This window comes from Mixophyes fleayi, chromosome 1 (genome assembly GCF_038048845.1).
Source record: "Mixophyes fleayi isolate aMixFle1 chromosome 1, aMixFle1.hap1, whole genome shotgun sequence".
Taxonomy (NCBI): domain Eukaryota; kingdom Metazoa; phylum Chordata; class Amphibia; order Anura; family Limnodynastidae; genus Mixophyes; species Mixophyes fleayi.
Window position 1 is genome coordinate 62,897,551 of NC_134402.1, and position 19,839 is coordinate 62,917,389.

Sequence of the window (19,839 nt, forward strand, 5' to 3'; positions counted from 1 at the left end):
AGTGGGTGAACACGGACATGATTGCAGGATCCACGTTCTTCACACGAGTGATTATTCCGGCCACTGTAATGATAAAACTCCCACAATCCTTTGTTCAGATGTACGGTGACACATTATGTAGGCCTGAAACATTTGCTGTGCGGATGAAGAACAACACTCCTGCTGGCAGCGTATATACAGTCACAAAAACAGAGACGCTGTAACATATACAATGTTTTTATTTTAACAAAACAAAAATGGCTGGTAGGATGACATAAGTGTAATGCACTGCTAAATAAAACTACCTGTCCCCAGTAAGTACTGAAGAATACCATCTAAAGTACCACATACCCATCAACATATCTTTTCGGCTTAAAAAAAAAAAAAAAATACAGTGATTACTCAATGTGCCATGATGACTGGTATGAGACGGTTTCCCTTTAGGGTGTTGTGGCTCCTTCAGAGGACATATGGATTCTACTTACAGGTTCATGCCCTGCAGTCCTTTAGTGTGCACAGTGCCTAACATTTAACCTTTTCAAAGCCATGGCACCTACTGTACATAGGTCTGCCGGTTCCAAGTGTTAAACAGTTAGTACATACATAACATAATTCATGTTTGTCATGGGACCGCTGGCCCCATGAGAAGAGACTGCTAAGAATACCTAGCCTTGTGTACAGAAATAAATATATACTTTTCTTTTTTTCATCACAGTGGGTAAAAGGTGTATAAAAATGCAGGATATTCCTTTTTATGACAGGAATCATGGGGCTACATTCATTTATTTTACAAAAAAAATGCTCCTGGCGTATACAGACAGGCTTATGTTTGTGCTGCAGAATTTTATTTTTTTTATTTTATTTTAAAGTGAACTTGTACTACCAGTGCTGTATATTTTTGGTAGCTTTTCCTGTTTATTTTTACAACAAGTCAGAGAAGTTATGAAAAATAACAAGGAATCGTTAATATACCGGACCTGCCCTGTCTCTTGGTCATATAATACAAATTCTACCTCAGACTGTGTGCGCCAGTGGGGGCCCTTTCAATAGCGCCATTAAAAGGGGTTACTTAGCCTCTGTACATCGAGCATCCTAGAACAGTGCATTGCACACATTTACAAGAACAAAAAATACTATTTCTTCACCATACGCAGATTCTAGAATATATACAGAATAAAATAAGTTATCTGTTTTTTTTTTCTTCTAATGAGAATTGCTGTTGGGCAGCATATATATCTAAATATACATTATTAAAGTCTCTGCAGGCAGCTACTTTTTGGTTAGTTATCAATATTTATACCATAAGCACTGGTCAGAGAACTGAGCAGCATTTTAATAAAATTAAGATATTATTTCTTTTAGAAACACCAGGGTAAGCCCGGCTTAAAATAATTAAACGTCCTAACATTTACACGCTATGAGTTGTTAGAGCTAACAAAATAAAAATTTATCCAAAAATAATGTAGCAGAACTCTTTGAGGCATGCGTGAAGACTCTGTACACCCATTCATCCCATGAAATACAATCACACATTCTATCACCCCAACAAAAACATAAAACAAAAATATTAACATAGACAATAAAGAGTTCAGAGGTTTCCAAAGTCTTTATAGGTCATCTTCTGCCAACGTCGCATGGGACAATCTTCATGGTGCTGTACATTTTATTAGGCAAATTGACTCTTGTGTGACCAGAAACCAAAGCCCGTCTTTGGACGGGTCACAGGAGCCCAACGTCTTACTGTCTCCAAAGCAGAGAGGCCATATTGTAACTGTTCACTTGTGTACATCATGTTAGCCCTTTAGCTTGTGGATGGTACGTATGTAACACATAAGGGAGAAAAACAGCTTCTACTCTCACACTCGCTGTACAGAAACAGAAGGTCGGTCACTCCCAGCGTCTCATTTTGGGAAATGGGTTAATCTGGGCTTTGAATATGCCACCGGCTGTAGTTCAGCATAGTCATAAAAAGGATGCAACGCAAAGAAAAACAGTAAATATGGAAGGTGCTCAATTAATTAATCAATCCTTAGACATCCAGTGCTTCAATTTCAAGGCCTACTCTGTAGCAGGACTCAAAATTCAGTGCTCACCATGTTAGTGACAGGCTTGGCTTTAGATAAAAGCTGGTATGACTGAACCAATCGCAGCGACATTCGGATTTCTAGATTTAGCTCCATCAGCTTAGAGCTAGCTTTAGACATATCCTGCTTGGAGCCAACAATGGCAAAGCTGCCAGTTTGGCCCAGAGTTTGTTGTCGGAAATATATATGCAACAGGGTTTGGATCGGATCATCGTCTGAGCTGCCAAAGATGTCATTAGGCCAGATAGTCCTAGAAAGCAAAAGCAGAGGGTACAATGTAATACAACTGGATTGTAAAGCATTATGGACAGGATATGGCTGTCCGCTACTGATTACCTACACCAAGTACAGTTAAAATGTAATGTCTTTGGCGACTTTAGAGTGGAATTGTTAGAAATATTGAGAGATTGAAAAGAAAAAAGGTCCAGATACAAAATGATTTGTACGCTATTTTAGTGCAAGGTGAATATACACTGTTAATATGTTATGGTTTGTTATTTATAGGTTTGTATTATATGTATACTAAGCCTAATATGGCAATTTCTGTTTAAAACATCATTGATGAGGAATCCCAACCATAGCATGCTCTGTATTTGGCTCTGGCAGAAATAACGATTGACTGAACCTTAGATTGCTACAAAGTGCTCCCCAAACCTGCATTCCCTGGGATTTTACTGTGATAAACACAAATAGGTCACACAGGAGCTAAAACTACATATACGACTTTAGCTTTAATATGCAAATTAAGTTTCAGATTCACGTCAGTACTTTGCTAAATACTAATATATATTATACTTATTTATGGAGCATCTCTACATGTAATAACAGCAGATCATGATGAGATGAATTTAAGTGAATCTGTGACAATATCACTAATAATCAACAACTGCTTCTATTTTTCCTTATAATGGGATTATTCCTTTAAATCATTTGTAGCATTCTAACTTTAACTTCACCTAAATAATCCCATTGTTAGCTTTTATATTTGACCAAGATGATAAGAAAATATGCAAAGCTCTAAAGACTATAAAAGGACTTTATACATCTAAAAGGCACGCCTGATTATGTAAGAGATAGTAACATTTACAAAGGATACTGAAAGATTTTAGTAGCTTCTCAAAAATGTAGAGAAAGGGATTAATGGTTCTCTTATATAAAGTAACTTGTATTTTTGGTTAGGGATCCTTAAATACCAAGAAACGCACACACTAGAGATGAGCAAGTGAATCCTGCTTTGTACCTGAACGCCTTGACCTGCGCTATGGCCGACACAAATTCCTTTCCTCTCAGGGTCTCTATGAGAGAGTGGACAGCAACCTCTGTGCTTGCTTGGTAGAACTCGGAGAAGTCGCAGTCCTCTATGCCAATATCGGACGTGGCCTCTGCTTCCTTCAGACATGCCTCCAATTGGCACAGCTCCTCGGACATGTTTATAACCTGGATTGTGGGGGACAGGTTTTTTTAAATTTTATTTTATTTAGTTTTGTTCTAGATCAGACCTGGCCAACCTGTGCTTCTCCAGGTGTTGTTGTTAAACTACAAGCCCCAGCATTCTTTGCCAGCTGATAGAAAGCAGGGTATGCTGGGACTTGTAGTTTCACAATACCAAAGAGAGCCACATGTGGGGCCACGCTTTTTCTAGATAATTATTACAACCGTTATTGCAGCATTGTTGTCATTGTTACGGTTTACAGATTCTGTCTTGAGAGTTTTCTGATGAAACGGAGTCAAAATAATTCTGACAAATTCCTGAACGGAATTATTTAAGTTATGTAATAACTTCTATGCCAAATATAATGTATACATTTACCTAATAAAAGGATGTTAAAAAAACAGCCTTCAGCTACCTGTAGTAGGCCCTTTTACTGACAGCAGTACAGTAGCCTTTGACTATAAAATGGATAAAGTAATCAGTCAAATGTACAAAGAGCCATTACCTACATATAATTGAGGCAGATATTTTGCTACGTGAGACAATATTCAACTTATCCATTCAATAGAAATCAGTGATATCACTTAGTAATTGTGTGGGATGAATTCGCTAGGAACTGGGAACATTTTGTGGTGCCTCATGCCTCAGCAAGGTCATACTTCATAGTGAATTGGAAGGCTGAATATTGGTTAAGCTCACAATATGGCTGTGGAGGTGTGGGCTACGTGAAGGCGTGGGCTACGTGGAGGCGTGGGCTACGTGGAGGCGTGGGCTACGTGGAGGCGTGGGCTACGTGGAGGCGTGGGCTACGCGGGGCTGTGGGCTACGCGGGGGTGTGGGCTACGCGGGGGTGTGGGCTACGCGGGGGTGTGGGCTACGCGGGGGTGTGGGCTACGTGGAGGTGTGGGACTAGCGATGACAGGGCTGTCACTGCTTTTGAACGGAAATTACCCATAGCTTTGCCCCCGAGCACCATGCTTATTGTACCTCTGTCTCTTTCTTAATTGTGTCCACTTGATTGATGAGTTTGCAGTAGGCCTGAAACAGCAGCAGAAGCTGGAAGTGCAGCTTGTAAAGTCTCCGACACAACTCTAGCTCCTGGAGAGAACAGAGTGAATACCACAATGCTGTTAGATACACCATTTCTACAATGCAATGTTGTTACTGGTTTAGTACAAAGAATGGAGATCAAGCTTCTATTAACTACAAAGTAGCAAGAATCGTGTTAAACAGTAATACATGAAACAGTCTTGTTGAGCGAATCACACGTGCTACTGAGAACGTAGCAGCCCATTAGATTCATTTCATGAAGAGAACTAGTAGCAAGCCAACAATATATATATATCAACCTAAAGATGTCATATTGTGTGAGAATGCCTCATCTTCCTAGTATGTGTGTAAGGCAGCCCTTATTACATATGTACAAGGGGAGAAAAAAAGTCTGTGGTGTATTTAAAAAGAAACTATATGTCTATCTGTATGTATTCTAGAAGGTACATGTGAAAAATATTCTAACACAATTTCACATTCATAAAAATATAATCAGGAAAAATGCAAGTAATTTATTACAATGTTCTGACAGGTGTAATCATTCATTCTGAAATGTATGTAATCCGTCTCCATTGGCCAATGTTTGTAATCGTCAATTAGTGACTGAAGACTGATTGGTTAGCCAAAACCAGTCTTGTAATGAAACACCTGTTATGTGCCTTAGTAATATTCTTGTTACTGAACTTTATACGCTGGTATGCATGATATAAATATGTATAGTGATGTGCTGCAGAAACGTGTGCACGTTTATCACGCTGATTTACAGCTAGGGGCACATTTTGCAGAGTAATTCATGTTGCACGGCAAATACTGCATGCTGCACACATCACACACTGTCCACATCTACTTCTACCCTGCATTTTAAAGCTGGGCTAGGTCATGCCCCTTCCAAGTTAAATAAAGCTGTGCATTCTAATATCCCCCATGCAGAACTAAGAATGTGTTCCAAAGTCTAAATCAGTCCCTTACTTGCCAGATGAAAATCTGTTTATCCTCATATCTTATTTGTGATAAGAAGAGAAGGTTACAACAGAATGAAGTATAAACCTCAGTATCAGCTACGAGATATTAATGAGCAGTTCATGGACAAAGACTATGCAGACCTAGAGCACACTGTAACCTTACAATGGCAGGATGCTGGTAGCTCAACAAATGGACAAGACAGGTGAAAGTCAGGCTTTGATCTGACATGTTTAGTATTTGATAAATCAAGAACCATCACTTACTGCTAGAACTTCCATTTGCTAAGCAAGAAGGTGAGCAGGTCACAAAACACAGAGAAAGAAAGAAAAAGACGGAAAGTTAGTAATAGTCTAATTTCTCTAAAGCCCTAACAGTCACCGATGCCCGAAATATTCCTGCTCAATGGTCTAACTGCAATGAGCAAAGACTGAAAGATGGAACGTCCAGAAATACAGTGATTAATATAAGAGACCCCATAATAGGCACTCTCTAGGTATGCAGGGAGAACCTATATCGACACCACTTGACTTATCCATGTAAACCAGAACTTGGAACTTTGTAATTGTAATTACTGCTAAGTTGCAACATTGTCTGGAATTAACCATCATCTGTCTTTCCATGTCCTCCAGTCAGCAATAGCAATCAATGTAACTTGGGCGATCCAGACAATCAAAAAGTTACATGAAAAAAAAAATGGCTTAGCCATGGTTCAAAGATCTAAATACCAACATGAAGGAATTGTGTGTATATTAAATTTCTATTTAATAAAAAATGGAGTTAAATAAATCCACTGACATCAGTTATGTTAATTCTTTATCTGAGGCAGGAGTAAAAATAAAAATGAAACGGAGAAATGATTAAACTGGAAATTCTTCCGCTACGGTCCCAGAGGTATAATCTACAGGGGACATATCCTTTGGTAAATGTGTATTGCAGCAGAATCATTGATTGCCTGAACGTGGCAGACATTAGTAGTGTTATGGTAGCATGTAGCAGCTCTGTGTGACCCCGAGATATCATGTCTCACAGTCCTGCAGGCTTGAAGGGAGTGCTCTGGCTGGTTCAAGTGAGTTTAACAACCAACTTTACAAGGTACAATCTATATATATATATGCAAAACTGCTATCTTGGCAAATAAGATGCTTTATGCTCCAAGCATTTACCAAAGTGAAATATAAAAGATAAATAACATTTACCAACTACATAGAACACAGAGACTTACACAGTGTACATATGTGTCGTTCACATGAACAGATTGTCTGTGAGACATTCAGGTAAGTATAGTTATCTGTGCTATCTTCTTGCAATACTTATTGATAATCAGAGTAGTCACTAATACATCATCAGCCACAGCTTGGCACAATCCAGTCACCCGCCAAACAAAAGGACCTGGGGAGTCTGTTCAGCAGAGAAGTATTAAGGGACTTACCTGTGCTTCTGTATTAGGCACATTACGGCTATCTCCAGAACTAAAGGTTTTCTTGCAGTCCTCCAACCACTACAAATAAAAACACAATACATGTAACCGTCATTGCATCTCTCATTTTCTATTGTAACCTTTATCAGTGGTACATGCCTGTAACACAGATGGGAGATGGGTACAAGATGATATTCCCTATATACGGAGCACGTATGTTTAGGATTATGGTGCACTAAGCATTTCATACCGTGAAATACGCCAGTGACTTGTGTGTTGTAGTGACAGCTTCCTGTAGAGAAGGATTACTGGCTGGCAGTGGTCATCTTCAGACAGTATTTAACAATATGCCTCACACTGAGCCCATCAACTTCGATAAGATCAATTATGGGCATGGTGGTAGTTTTAGAGGCCACACAGCAATACGGAGACAATTGTCCGACATTAACACAGCAGCCATCATACCAGTAATCCTATTGATCACTGCTGCCAGAGGCATTTAGCCACATTTTGGAAAAAAACATATGAAGCACTCAGCTAAATAACAAACATTACATCAAACATATGAAGTCATCAGTAGCATTACAATATATGGCAAAATGTATCTGAAGTTTAATATAAATACAAAAATAAGACAAAACGTTATCCAAGATATATTTTCTGACAACCCTGACTCTTTCTCATTGTATGAGGGTGAATGAGAGTTATAAATACCAAGAGCCATCTAATAACTGCCCGGACATTGGCCTAGCACCAAACAAGTCTTCACTATGGCCACTCATGTCTGCAGCCATATTGGACATCCAGCCGTTCAGCCTGAAGGACAGAATCCTATGGGCAATATTAGTGTGGTCAGCAAACTGCACAAAAAAAAGCAGATTGTGACCCTTCCACCAATCAGACGTTGCAGAGCTGGCCATGTGGGGCTAAATATGCAGCAATTTAGGATCAAAGTGTGTCTAAAATTGTGTATTTTCCATCCTGTCCAGAATAAATGCAGCATCTCCTATAAGCAATAAGATGAAGTGATTGACCTCTTTCAGTATACAGCATGCTACAATGTACTGTAGTAACCAGCAGTGTATGTTTTACATGGGGGTATAATAGTTCTTTATAAAAAATTACTTATGAATACACATTTCCAGCTATTTATAGACTTCTCTGGGTAGTAATTACTATACCCTCTGGCTAACCTTCAAAGATTGCAACAAATGAGGAAAGAAGAATGTGTTTTCCTGGCCGGCTCAATTTAATAAAGGCTACTCACTTAGTGAATTAACTATGGAGGTCTGCATTAGTGAGGGAGGAGGGAAGACTCTCTGAGGAATACTGTGCCAGATTCAATTAGTGACATGGATCCAAGGTCCATTGTAAATCTTATTTTCTCTTGACAGCCATTGTTGAATAAGTTGTTTGAAGTAGTAACAAAACAGTCTATGTCTGCACTATAACTTACATTTTTACTGAGAGGTTAAAAGGAGAAGAGATCTGCTATCTGTTTCTGCACTTTTATCTCAATGAGCCAACTGTATATTATTCCATGCACTAAGGATGATTTTTCGCGATGTCATTGTTACTGATCAGTAACAAAGAACAGACATCGGGTAAGAATGACATCCCAGGAATCCTAAGTAGAATAGGGCTCTGGCTGTTACACTGTTAATAGGACTACTGTCTACTTAAAATAGGAGCTTGGGTAAAAATAACACAGTAAGTATACAGTTCAGACAGACAAAGGGGGCAAAGAGAAATTAAAATGGAGTCTATTCTGTTTGCGGATGAATTATAGTGTGGGTAACAGGTGCTGTGTGGATTCAGCTGACATCCGGTTGCCAACGAGGGGGTGGGAGAAGCAGACAAAAGAAGAAACACGTGTTACGTTAATCATAACTGTAGGTATAGCCCTGTGCTACACTGTGCGCTGGAATGTCTGGTTGTCAAGCATTGTGATGGCTGTGTTGGACCTCCAAGGCAGTGTAGATAATGACAGACTGTAGCACAGAGGGCCGTTTTTGCATCATGCTCAAGGTTACACGGTAGTAATGGAAGAGCTTAGCAATGAATGTCGGATATTGCACACCCAGTGATGGAGATTGGCAGGACATAGTGATGGTGAAAGTAGTATCAGACTGTTTTCTAAGGACAACCACTGGGATGTTACACTGAGCGGATCTGGAGGAAAGAAACCATATTGTGCAGTTAATAGACATCTGAAGACTGCGAGTAAAGCAAATTAGACCTCAGAACCCCTCTTTCCATGGGCATTTTAGTAGAAAGCTCAATTTGATCTTTTTCCATCTTGATCATCACAGTGGTCTGACAGGCAAGATCCCACTGGAGGCTGTTGGAAACTACGACTCAATGTGTAGTCAGTCAGGTCCTGATCCTCATACTTGCACAATACAATGTGAATAGGATGGGTGTTTTAGTTCTAAAAAGAATTGCTGCCCCAGCCCTACCCTCGTACGTGTACATCTGTGTTACACACTTTGTACTATGCTGTTATATCCAATACATATTATGTGATGCTAATGCTGGATGTGGCCCTGCATTGGCAGTCTCTGTTTATTGTTCAGAAATTGTGTATTAATCATATATAAATAAAGCTGAATTCTTTATTAGTCAATTAAATATAAACTGATAACGAATCACTTAACTAGTAAAGCATCTTTCAGATCATTTTAACGCTGGGAGTTTACTGACTGTACGATATTTTGAGTAAATAAGTAAACATTAGTGCAACAGAAAATAGTGAACTCATCTTAAGAAAACAAGTGTACTAATAAACTGTAATTTTGGCAGCAATGTCTGTATTTAGGAGTGTTCTACAACATACAGTATATCAACTTCAAAAGAGAAGGTTTTATGATCCCTGAAATGTAAGACATATAGAATGAGGCATGGAGGATACGCATTCAGTACCTGTTCTGCAGCCTCCCGTTTCACATTGTATGTGTCCAGGTGTTCCTGGAGCTCTAGTACATTAAATTTCAGTGTCTCCAACAAGCCACATGACATGAGCTGTAACACAAGACAACAGATCACATCTTCAAATAACAGCAACTTAATAGGGAAACTAAACTTTTTTTCTTAGTTTTGTTTTGTTGTAAGTATGTTTGTAGGAGCGTTGCCCTTTGAAATCCCTCTAACCTTAAATTATTTTTTTACGCACATATCAATAAATGTGATAATTAGATATTTTTGAGCATATGGGAAGAAGAACAATTGACAGGAAAAACTAAACTTGCAATTGAATGGATACCATTTATAGTGACTACACTTCCCACAAACTGAACTGTAGTATGTGAATGGATGCGAAAAATTAAACAAGTATTGAAACAGCGGAGTTAAGCTGAAGTACTGTTGTATTTTTTGTATAGCAAGTGAGCCTATTTTTTTCATTAGATCACTGACTACTTCTGGATCATCATCATCGATGATGATCAATACTGAAATCTTTGTTCCTCTCTTACCGTTTCTGCATCCACAAAGACTGTTGGGCACTCTGAACAAGCCATCATCAACTCCAAGGAACTTTTAAACTTTGTGCCTATTCTTTGCAGGCTTTCTCCCAGAAAGCTAATGGAATCATTAGTTAGAGCTCCAAACTTTCTTTGAATAGTCTACAAAGAGAGCAGATGAGCGTTAATGCAGTTGCCACATGTGCCGCTATGCATTGTCCACTGTCTCAACTGGCATTGGTTCTAGATTTACTCATAATACTAGGATGACAGACCTGAAAGAGCCTGGAGAAGACATGGAAGGTGTAGACAGCACAGGACCCGTCAGTCTCCGATAACATCTGATTGACGTGGCAGCGCCAGGCTTCTTCCTCATCCTCATAGGCCACTGGCTGGAAAGCAGCTAGTATAGCAGACATAAAAGGGGAAGGGGGAGGAGACGTCTGGACTTCTGCAAAGCCGTCCGGTTCCCCGTCATCTTGGCTACAAACAGAGCACAAAGTGTTAATAGTAAAATACTCTGTTGTGAATCCAAAGACGGAACTCTGCACCCTTCAATAAGACAACCAATATTGTCTTCATAATATGGGGTTTAGTCCTAGGCCTTACTTACAGACTCAGATTCCCAAACAGCCTTACGACACAGGCTGAATAGATAAATTTCACAGCCTTCTTGCTTATCAAAAAGGAAGACGACATGTCCATAGGGGAAGTAAAACAGCACTGCTAACTGCCATCTATATGCTATCTGGATGGTAGGCTGATCTCCAGGACGTGCAAGCAGAATACACAATTACTTGCTGGAGATCAGCCAAGGGTGGTTGCTGCAGATGCACTTTTTTAATTATCTAAAGTAATATCTGTGTATGGGGTTGAAAAAAAATCCAACTACAGAGCATCCATTTCTAGGGCGATCAATTTAATGATCTTGTACAGTGTGCTTTCTGCCAAAGATCCCCACACGTGATACACTTGCTCAGCAAACAAATGAATTAAGGCCTTCAACAATTTACAGCAGGAGACCTTTAACATGCTAGCGGCAGCGTTTGTTTCCCATAAAGTACACTGCAAAGTATCAGGGATTCAGATCAGCTGCAAGAGAGAAAGACTAAACACTTTTCATTTGTGGCCTTTTATATAATGGAAGCATAACACATGTGAAGCTCACTACATGGATATCTAAACAGTACATTAGGGAACCCAGCACTATTGTTTAACTACAATCACAGACAAACAATCTGTAAGAAATCTGCTGTTCTCAAGCTACGAAGCCCTACAGCTGTTGGTGTGTGAACTTTATTAATAGTTTGAGAAAGAGAGAATACAGGATAGTGACACCTCCATTGGTAGGAGAGGAGAGGAGTCACAATGAGCTAACCTTGAAAAATCTGAGAAGTCTGCCTCTTCCTCCTCACAGCGCTCATCAAGCTCCTTTAACGCCAGTGTGACATCATCTTCACAGACAGAATCCGGGGGGGTGTCAGGAGCTGGAAGTTCTGGGACATCACATGGTTCTTCCCCTTCCAGAGGCTCCTGACAAATCAGAGCTTCGTGTTGGTCTTGAGTGACATATGAGCCAGTGTCCTCGCTGGCTGTGCTCAGCTGCTCATCCTTTACCGCTACGCTGCCATCCTGAAAGCAAATGGGCTTATTACATTTCAACTAACAGTACAAAAGGAACACGCTCTAAAACGATGGCCATTCAAGAAGTTAAATAATGACAACCTACTGTACTGCCGGGAGGGCTCTGGGTGTGAGGAATGACAAGACAATGCAACCTTGCAGGCAAGGTCTGCTGTAATTCTCACAAGGGCATTCCCGATACCATTATATATGTAATTTAATAACATATACAGTCAGGTCCATAAATATTGGGACATCTACACAATTCTCATATTTTGGGCTCTATACACCACCACAATGGATTGGAAATGAAACAAACAAGATGTGCTTTAACTGCAGACTTTCAGCTTTAATTTGAGGGTATTTACATTCAAATCAGGTGAACGGTGTAGGAATTACAACGGTTTCTATATGTGCCTCCCACTTTTTAAGGGCCCAAAAGTAATGGGACAATCGACTCCAAAGATATTCCATGGACATGTGTGGGCTATTCCCTCGTTATTTCATCATCAATTAAGCAGGTTAAAGGTCTGACATTTGCATTTGGAATCTGTTGCTATCGACTCTCAATATGAGATCCAAAGAGCTGTCACTATCAGTGAAACAAGCCATCATTAGGCTGAAAAATCAAAACAAACCCATCAGAGAGATAGCAAAAACATTAGGTGTGGCCAAATCAACTGTTTTGAACACTCTTAAAAAGAAAGAACACACCGGAAAGCTCAGCAACACCAAAAGACCCGGAAGACCAGGGAAAACAACTGTGGTGGACGACAGAAGAATTTTTTTCCTAGTGAAGAAAAACCCCTTCACAACAGTTGGCCAAATCAAGAACACTCTCCAGGAGTTAGGTGTATATGTGTCAAAGTCAACAATCAAGAGAAGACTTCACAAGAGTGAATATAGAGGGTTCACCACAAGATGTAAACCATTTGTGAGCCACAAAAACAGGAAGACCAGATTAGAGTTTGACAAACAACATCTAAAAAAGCCATTACAGTTCTGGAACAACATCCTATGGACAGATGAGACAAAGGTCAACTTGTACCAGAGTGATGGGAAGAGAAGAGTATGGAGAAGGAAAGGAACTGCTCATGATCCAAAACATACCACCTCATCAGTGAAGCACGGTGGTGGTAGTGTCATGGCGTGGGCATGTATGGCTGCCAATGGAACTGGTTCCCTTGTATTTATTGATGATGTGACTGCTGATAAAAGCAGTAGGATGAATTCTGAAGTGTTTCAGGCAATATTATTTGCTCATATTCAGTCAAATGCTTCAGAACTCACTGGACGGCGCTTCACAGTGCAGATGGACAATGACCCGAAGCATACTGCAAAAGCAACCAAAGAGTTTTTAAGGCTAACCGGTGGAATGTTATGCAATGGCCAAGTGAATCACCTGACCTAAATCCGATTGAGCATGCATTTCACTTGATGAAGACAAAACTGAAGGGAAAATGCCCCAAGAACAAGCAGGAACTGAATACATTTGCAGTAGAGGCCTGGCAGAGCATCACCAGGGATGAAACCCAGCGTCTGGTGATGTCTATGCCTTCCAGACTTCAGGCTCTAATTGACTGCAAAGGATTTGCAACAAAGTATTAAAAAGTGAAAGTTTGATGTAGGATTGTTTAGCTTGTCCCATTACTTTTGGTCCCTTAAAAAGTGGAAGGCACATATAGAAACTGTTGGAATTCCTACACCGTTCACCTGATTTGGATGTAAATACCCTCCAATTAAAGCTGAAAGTCTGCAGTTAAATCACATCTTGTTTGTTTCATTTCAAATCCATTGTGGTGGTGTATAGAGCCCAAAATATGGAAATTGTGTCGATATCCCAATATTTATGGACCTGACTGTATAACCATATAATAGACCATATATAATACAGAAACCCGCTGTACTATTAGGTGGCTCAAACGACAGAATCAATGAGGTTTATAAAGTAGAAGTCCAGACTGTTGGGCCTTAAAACCAATTACAAGAAAAGCTAGTTGCTAGGTGCAATATAATAAATTGTGTTTAAAAAACATGTACATGTCTATAACAATAAATAATCATGCTCATTCCATAACCACTATTTTATTCACACTTCAAAGCAGCTGGGAAGAATTAAGCAGTTAAGAATCTGTAATCTCCAATATGAAGTAGTTGTAATCACAAATCTCACTAATGGGCGCTTCACGGGTTTCAAATTTGGCAACTCCCATGTCTGCCATTAACTATCCCGAACAGGAGATTCTCTTTCTGCTTTTCCAAATTGATAAGGGGGCTGTTGAAGACACAACCCCCCCCCCCCCCCCCTCCCTCCCTCCTGACATATCTTTTTTTGTGTGTACAACATCCCTTTAAGCACTTGAATTTGATTACTGTTTGCAGTCAACGTATGTGGATATCTACATGGATGTATACACTCAAGTCCTCAAAAAGATGCATTTATAGCATTGGATAAAAATGGCATTCATATTTCATACGCATAGAAAGCATTATCCTTTGCTGTACAGTTTCATAAAGAAAGATGCCTGGAATAAACAGAATTATATCCGTTTGTTGATTTACAGATTATTTAGCAGCCAACTAAAAGTTGGATGTATCATTATCCAAGGAAGGTTTAGTGTGGCTCTCTGTGGAACTAATAATCTCAGTATATCACACTAAAATATACATACATATGGCTATAAAATGAACACTCAGGATGACTACGCACTGATCAAGTACAGAAAGGAACCCAGTTTACTCTCCTAACCGATACCACGGTCATTTTTAACTTCACAATTTCTTTATGTATATATTATTCTTGGATGCCTTTTAAATATAAAATAGAGTTTTACAATAAATCGCATCGTAGTTCTATGGAGGCACCTCAAATTGTATTACCGGTAACTCAAATTGGTTTCAAAATAAATAAGTAGTGATAATGGGATTAAATATAATTATTTTGGAAGTGATTAAAATATTTTTTCATGTAATTAGTCAAAACGATCCCTTTTAAATCATATACACTGACTTTTAGAGCCTGCAATTGTCTTTTATTTTAAGCTTAGCCACTCAGTTACCAATGTAAGATTCCAAGGAGCAAGTTTCATTTTACCAGACCTCAAGTGATACATCTTGAGTTTCATTAAGGGTTATGTGTATTCTGGGACAATGGGAACCCCCTTTTTAGTGACTACCTCTCCACATGTGGGTGTGAGACTACATACTCTTATCTGACTTTCCATAATCTGGAAAAACTCTCTGTTGTCCAACCTTACAAATGGCATCGTCCAGTGCTAATGATCAGGTACACACCGGATGACTCAGGGGATAGCTACATGGTCAGAGGCGCACGAAGGAGGGGCTTCTGGTTCTCCAGAAACCCCTCCCCTCAGCGTAGAACAGGGGCTAAACAGTGCCCCTACATAGCGGCACTTTACTGTACAGCAGCCGCGGCGGTGCTGTACTTCTTTGACAGCGCCGCGGCTGCTGTACAGTAAAGTGCCGCCGAAATGGAGCTGCGGCCGCATGCGCAGAAGCTCTCTATATTTTTTTAAAAAATCCTGCTTGTGCCCCTGATGGTGGGGGGTATAGGGGTATTATCTCTAAAAAGGGTGACACCACAAAGTGGAAAACCCCATTAAGAAAACGGACGAGGAACAATACCTAAAAACATTAAAATCTCTTATTGCGGGTTTATTACCATTAAGAATCTGTGGGAGTGCAGTTATCTGTTCTTGTCATTCCCCTAAATCAGGCGGGTGTATGTTATAATAGATCACAGTATGATTTCTATATTATTGTGTTTCCTTATTTCCTCAGAGGCAAAAAGTAAATGATTTATGAAACAGAAATACTTACAAGTGACTGGTCTCCAATTAGCTGCCTCCTCTCATCCACATAGGCCATAACACTGAGATCCTGAGATTTTGGTTTTAGAGTGTTCACCATGGTTATTAACTATGAGTCATTAACAGAGCTGACCTGAGGCCCTAACCCCAATTACAGCCCAATCACAAACACTGAAAAGCCAACTACAAGAAGCACCAAAAAGAAAACAAATCATTCTACAATCAACATAACCATGCCCAAAATGCTACAATAAATTAACCAATTCACCCAAAACAGTATCCGCTTTTATTAATATTTGTAACCTTTGGGGTATGTGCTATTATGTACAGAAATAATACTGCTAGTAAGACCCCCAAACAGGTTAGAAATATTGAAAGGTAAAACAAAAAAAATAGATCTCAATCTGATGTGTAGGACAGCTGCATTGAAATCAAAAGACAAATCTATGAGACAAAACTAAAAAGAACCCAGATCAGCCATGCACCAGCCCAGATTTGTCCCCACCTCAGGCAGCTGACTGTTAGCACTATCAGGAGGGGTCACCTCCACACTGGGGGTCTCTGCTCTGGGATGAAGCACTTCCTCTGTCAGAGCACTACTAACTGAGTCTTGGGACTGGAGGAAGTGGTCCACGTGGTCGGCCATGTTGTCCTCCACTGTAGAGTCATTATGAAGCTACAGGAAGCAAGAGATAAGCAACAGTCAACAAAACAGACCAGGAACATCATGTGCACAACTAATAAGTGTACATGGAAACACAATTACTCCACTGCTAACATTTGTCTCTGGCGCAGCTCACATGGGAATAAATTGTTCTTAAAAAAATGACAATATGTGCACCCGCAGAATGCAGTATTATACAAACCCAAATGTCAAAAAGTCCCGGTAAGCCTATTACATGAATTAACTAAAATAATAATAATAATAATAATAATAATAATAATAATAATAATAATAACAACAACAATTGCAAAACAATTCAACAACAAGGCACTATAATGTGAACCATCTGGTTCTTGTCTGTCATTAAAACATATATTTCACATATGTATATAAACCACCAGGGGTGTGTTACTATCATACCAAGTGTGAACGAGACAGAATCTGGCTGACAGTCAGCGCTTCTTCTTCTGAAGACTCATCGGTGTCCTCCTGGTTGGTTAGATTCAAGCTGGGGGTGCTCCCCGAGTACTGACATTCCTGCAGAGACGGGGTGTCGCCTTTGTCAATGCTGTCCAACGACCGCCTGCGCACGCCCCAGTTGAAGTTATCGACGCTTTCACCCTTTGAAGTAACAATATAATAACAGACTTAGACAACATGTGTAGGACCCTCCTCTGGACGTCACAAATCACAGGCAAGGCAATACAAGCTAGAGGAGGATTGCTCGGAAACAGTTAGAGGGAGCAGCATGTTTCACTGGACACAGGAATGAAACATAGGACAGTGTGCACTGTCAATTAATCAAGCAGCAAATCTTACATGTTTTATGTACAGCACACACAAACACCACATGGGATCAGAACTGAAACAAGCCACTCCACCAGGCTGCAACTTACCTGCAGCTCCTGGTTAGCAAAAAAGGAAAATACAAATAACCATAAGTAACAAGGACAAACACAGAGCCAGGAGAAAACATTTAATAACATCATATTTACATTACATTTTGGGGTATGCAAAACAGAACCCTCTCTTTCTGTAGTCCCATAGGTTCAGAGTTGTTAATTTCCCTGCATTGTGCCTCAGCGGATTTATGGACGTCGTCAGTCACCAGATAACTAACATATATCCTTCTACAACTTTATTTTCTGCTTTTATATCACAGGTATGTTCATTTTTGTTTCCCTTGGTTAGGATACAATGTTGCAGTGTAATCTGCATTTGATACAATTGTATCCATAGAACAACAATAAACCTCTGTCCGATGGTATATACACATTGATAAAAAGCACAGAAAAAAAAGCCAACAAGGTAAAGCAATGTGTTTAAAAGAGTATGTACAAAAACACAGACCAATGTTACTATACGTCTCTAAGTTATAATAAGCTCCTGACAAGTGCTTCCCATGTACAATGGAGATCTAAGGCCAACACTGCGGTCATTCTAAAACTATTGTTTTGTGCATCCTACCCATAATTCATAGCGTGATATTATTATGCTGGGGCCTGCTCGATGTACGGTAAGCATTGACCATCTTCCCCAGCACCAAGGGATACCAAAGGGGTCCTGCATGGATGATATATCTGCATAATTATAGGACACAATCCATAATAAAGTTGTAGCTTCAAAACTATGAGGTACTTTTACACCTATTTGCAGCTATAAAACATGTATGGACTGCTGGTGGAGCCTAGCATGACAGCACCAACCTGCAAGGTGGAGCTTTTACATTGTTCTACACCAATTCCAAATGGAAACCACTTACCAGGCAAGTCCTAACTATACAATGTCTGAAGGGGTTTTGTATCATACCCCTGCACTGAACAGCCAATGTCTGTACTGAACGCATGACAGACTGCGAAGGCTGAAAGCAGTGGGCTATCCCAGCCAGAGAGGGCTGCATGTGACGGTGTCATGTGAACAGTTCATGTTGCCCTCTTTGGCTCAAAACATCCAGTTATCTTCAGTATCTACAGTCACAACTAATACTAATAACTAAAGAGACTGGCTGTTAAGTTCAGGGGGGTGGTACCATCTCTTGAATGTAGTACCCATTTTAGGATTTAGTCTCGTTACACTTTTGTTCTATATAAAAGCTAGTATTTGATAAACGTCCTATATAATGTGCTTTTCTTTTAATTTACTTTTCTCTCACTTTCAGCTCTAGTTCTATTCTATCTTATTGTTATTAACAGATTAAAACTGTTCTGGCAATTATCCTAGCATTTGCAATTAATTCACTGTGGAGAGATGAATGGGCGACATTTAGAACTAGACACAGGGGTCTTACCTCAGCATCTTCCAACTCAACATCCAAAAAGTCAAAGTCCTTGAAGACACCAAACTGCTGTTCACTGCCAGTGTCCTCCAGGGCGACTTCCTCCTCTTGAATGGCCTCCTCTGTGCTAGAAATGAGGCTGGTTTGCTGATCTACAACTTCCAGATCTTCATTTGATGAGAAGACCACCTGTCGGGAGAACAGATTAGAATAGAAACCTGATAAACACTCACAGCGTCAGTCTGGGGTCGGCTTGAGGCAATTACCAGGTGTAGAAGTGCGCTGTGTGTTTAATAAGTGTTTAATAAGTGTTTAATAAGCGAGAGCTATGCAAAATACAAGGAGCACAATTAAAGCAAGTTTAATTAAACAAGCCATACTTACAGATGGATTTTTGGGAAGACCAGACTCCGGCCCACACAGAGAAAGGACGTTCATTAGCTTTTCTCGTGTCCGGCGCTGAAACGGAATAGTCACAAGAGAGAACAAAATTAGCAGAAACCGAATGTGTGTTCTTGTAAATAAACCAATCACTTGAGATGAGAAAGGAGCATACACAACATAAATAAACTACATAAAGAGAAATTAAATTCAGTCTCATGCCAACTCTCACATCTAAAAATATATACTGCATGCTTATAACATCCTAATCCTTTTCATCAGCACTATGGAAAGAAACACTGTAGACTGTATGAATGAGTGGTGTTAATAATACATTTAAGTAAAGGACGATACCATTTAAAGTGAGCCGAGCATGATGTAATGTACATGTGGTCTGTGTACGCAGATAGTTGTCTGGGTAAAGCTAGTATAATCCCTCTGACCTGTGAGATGAGTCACCTACACAGATTAACTGTTAAGATTTCAGCCAAGTCACGCCTGGTTATTAAATAATCACCACAAGTGCATCTGATTACTTGTTCTACTTCAATTAGTACAATTTTATAAAGAAAAAAATGAGTGGAAAAAAACACAAATTATGTTTCTAAATGCTTTACATTGACAACTGGAAACATGCCAGGAACATGTGTCTAATCGTTACATGGAGTCCAATCATGTGA

The 19,839-nt window shown here is 39.7% G+C and overlaps 1 protein-coding gene across 10 annotated transcripts in view; it reads right to left on the bottom strand.

Annotated features, from left to right (window-relative positions):
* Positions 1 to 200: 200 nt before the first annotated feature.
* Positions 201 to 19,839, bottom strand: part of FRYL (FRY like transcription coactivator) — a 221,377-nt gene continuing 201,738 nt past the window's right edge. For 7 of the 10 annotated variants that reach the window (XM_075195462.1, XM_075195469.1, XM_075195453.1 and 4 more), the window contains 13 exons: positions 19,163 to 19,237; positions 18,791 to 18,967; positions 16,924 to 17,124; positions 16,345 to 16,515; positions 11,765 to 12,018; positions 10,662 to 10,869; positions 10,399 to 10,548; positions 9,848 to 9,946; positions 6,938 to 7,006; positions 5,772 to 5,789; positions 4,483 to 4,593; positions 3,304 to 3,500; positions 201 to 2,313 (listed from right to left, as the gene is read on the bottom strand). In XM_075195462.1, the coding sequence (XP_075051563.1) occupies positions 2,055 to 2,313; positions 3,304 to 3,500; positions 4,483 to 4,593; positions 5,772 to 5,789; positions 6,938 to 7,006; positions 9,848 to 9,946; positions 10,399 to 10,548; positions 10,662 to 10,869; positions 11,765 to 12,018; positions 16,345 to 16,515; positions 16,924 to 17,124; positions 18,791 to 18,967; positions 19,163 to 19,237 (1,989 nt within the window). In that variant the 3' untranslated portion in view covers positions 201 to 2,054. The remainder of the gene's footprint in view (positions 2,314 to 3,303; positions 3,501 to 4,482; positions 4,594 to 5,771; positions 5,790 to 6,937; positions 7,007 to 9,847; positions 9,947 to 10,398; positions 10,549 to 10,661; positions 10,870 to 11,764; positions 12,019 to 16,344; positions 16,516 to 16,923; positions 17,125 to 18,790; positions 18,968 to 19,162; positions 19,238 to 19,839) is intronic. The other 3 variants (XM_075195429.1, XM_075195411.1, XM_075195478.1) reach the window with 1 other exon arrangement.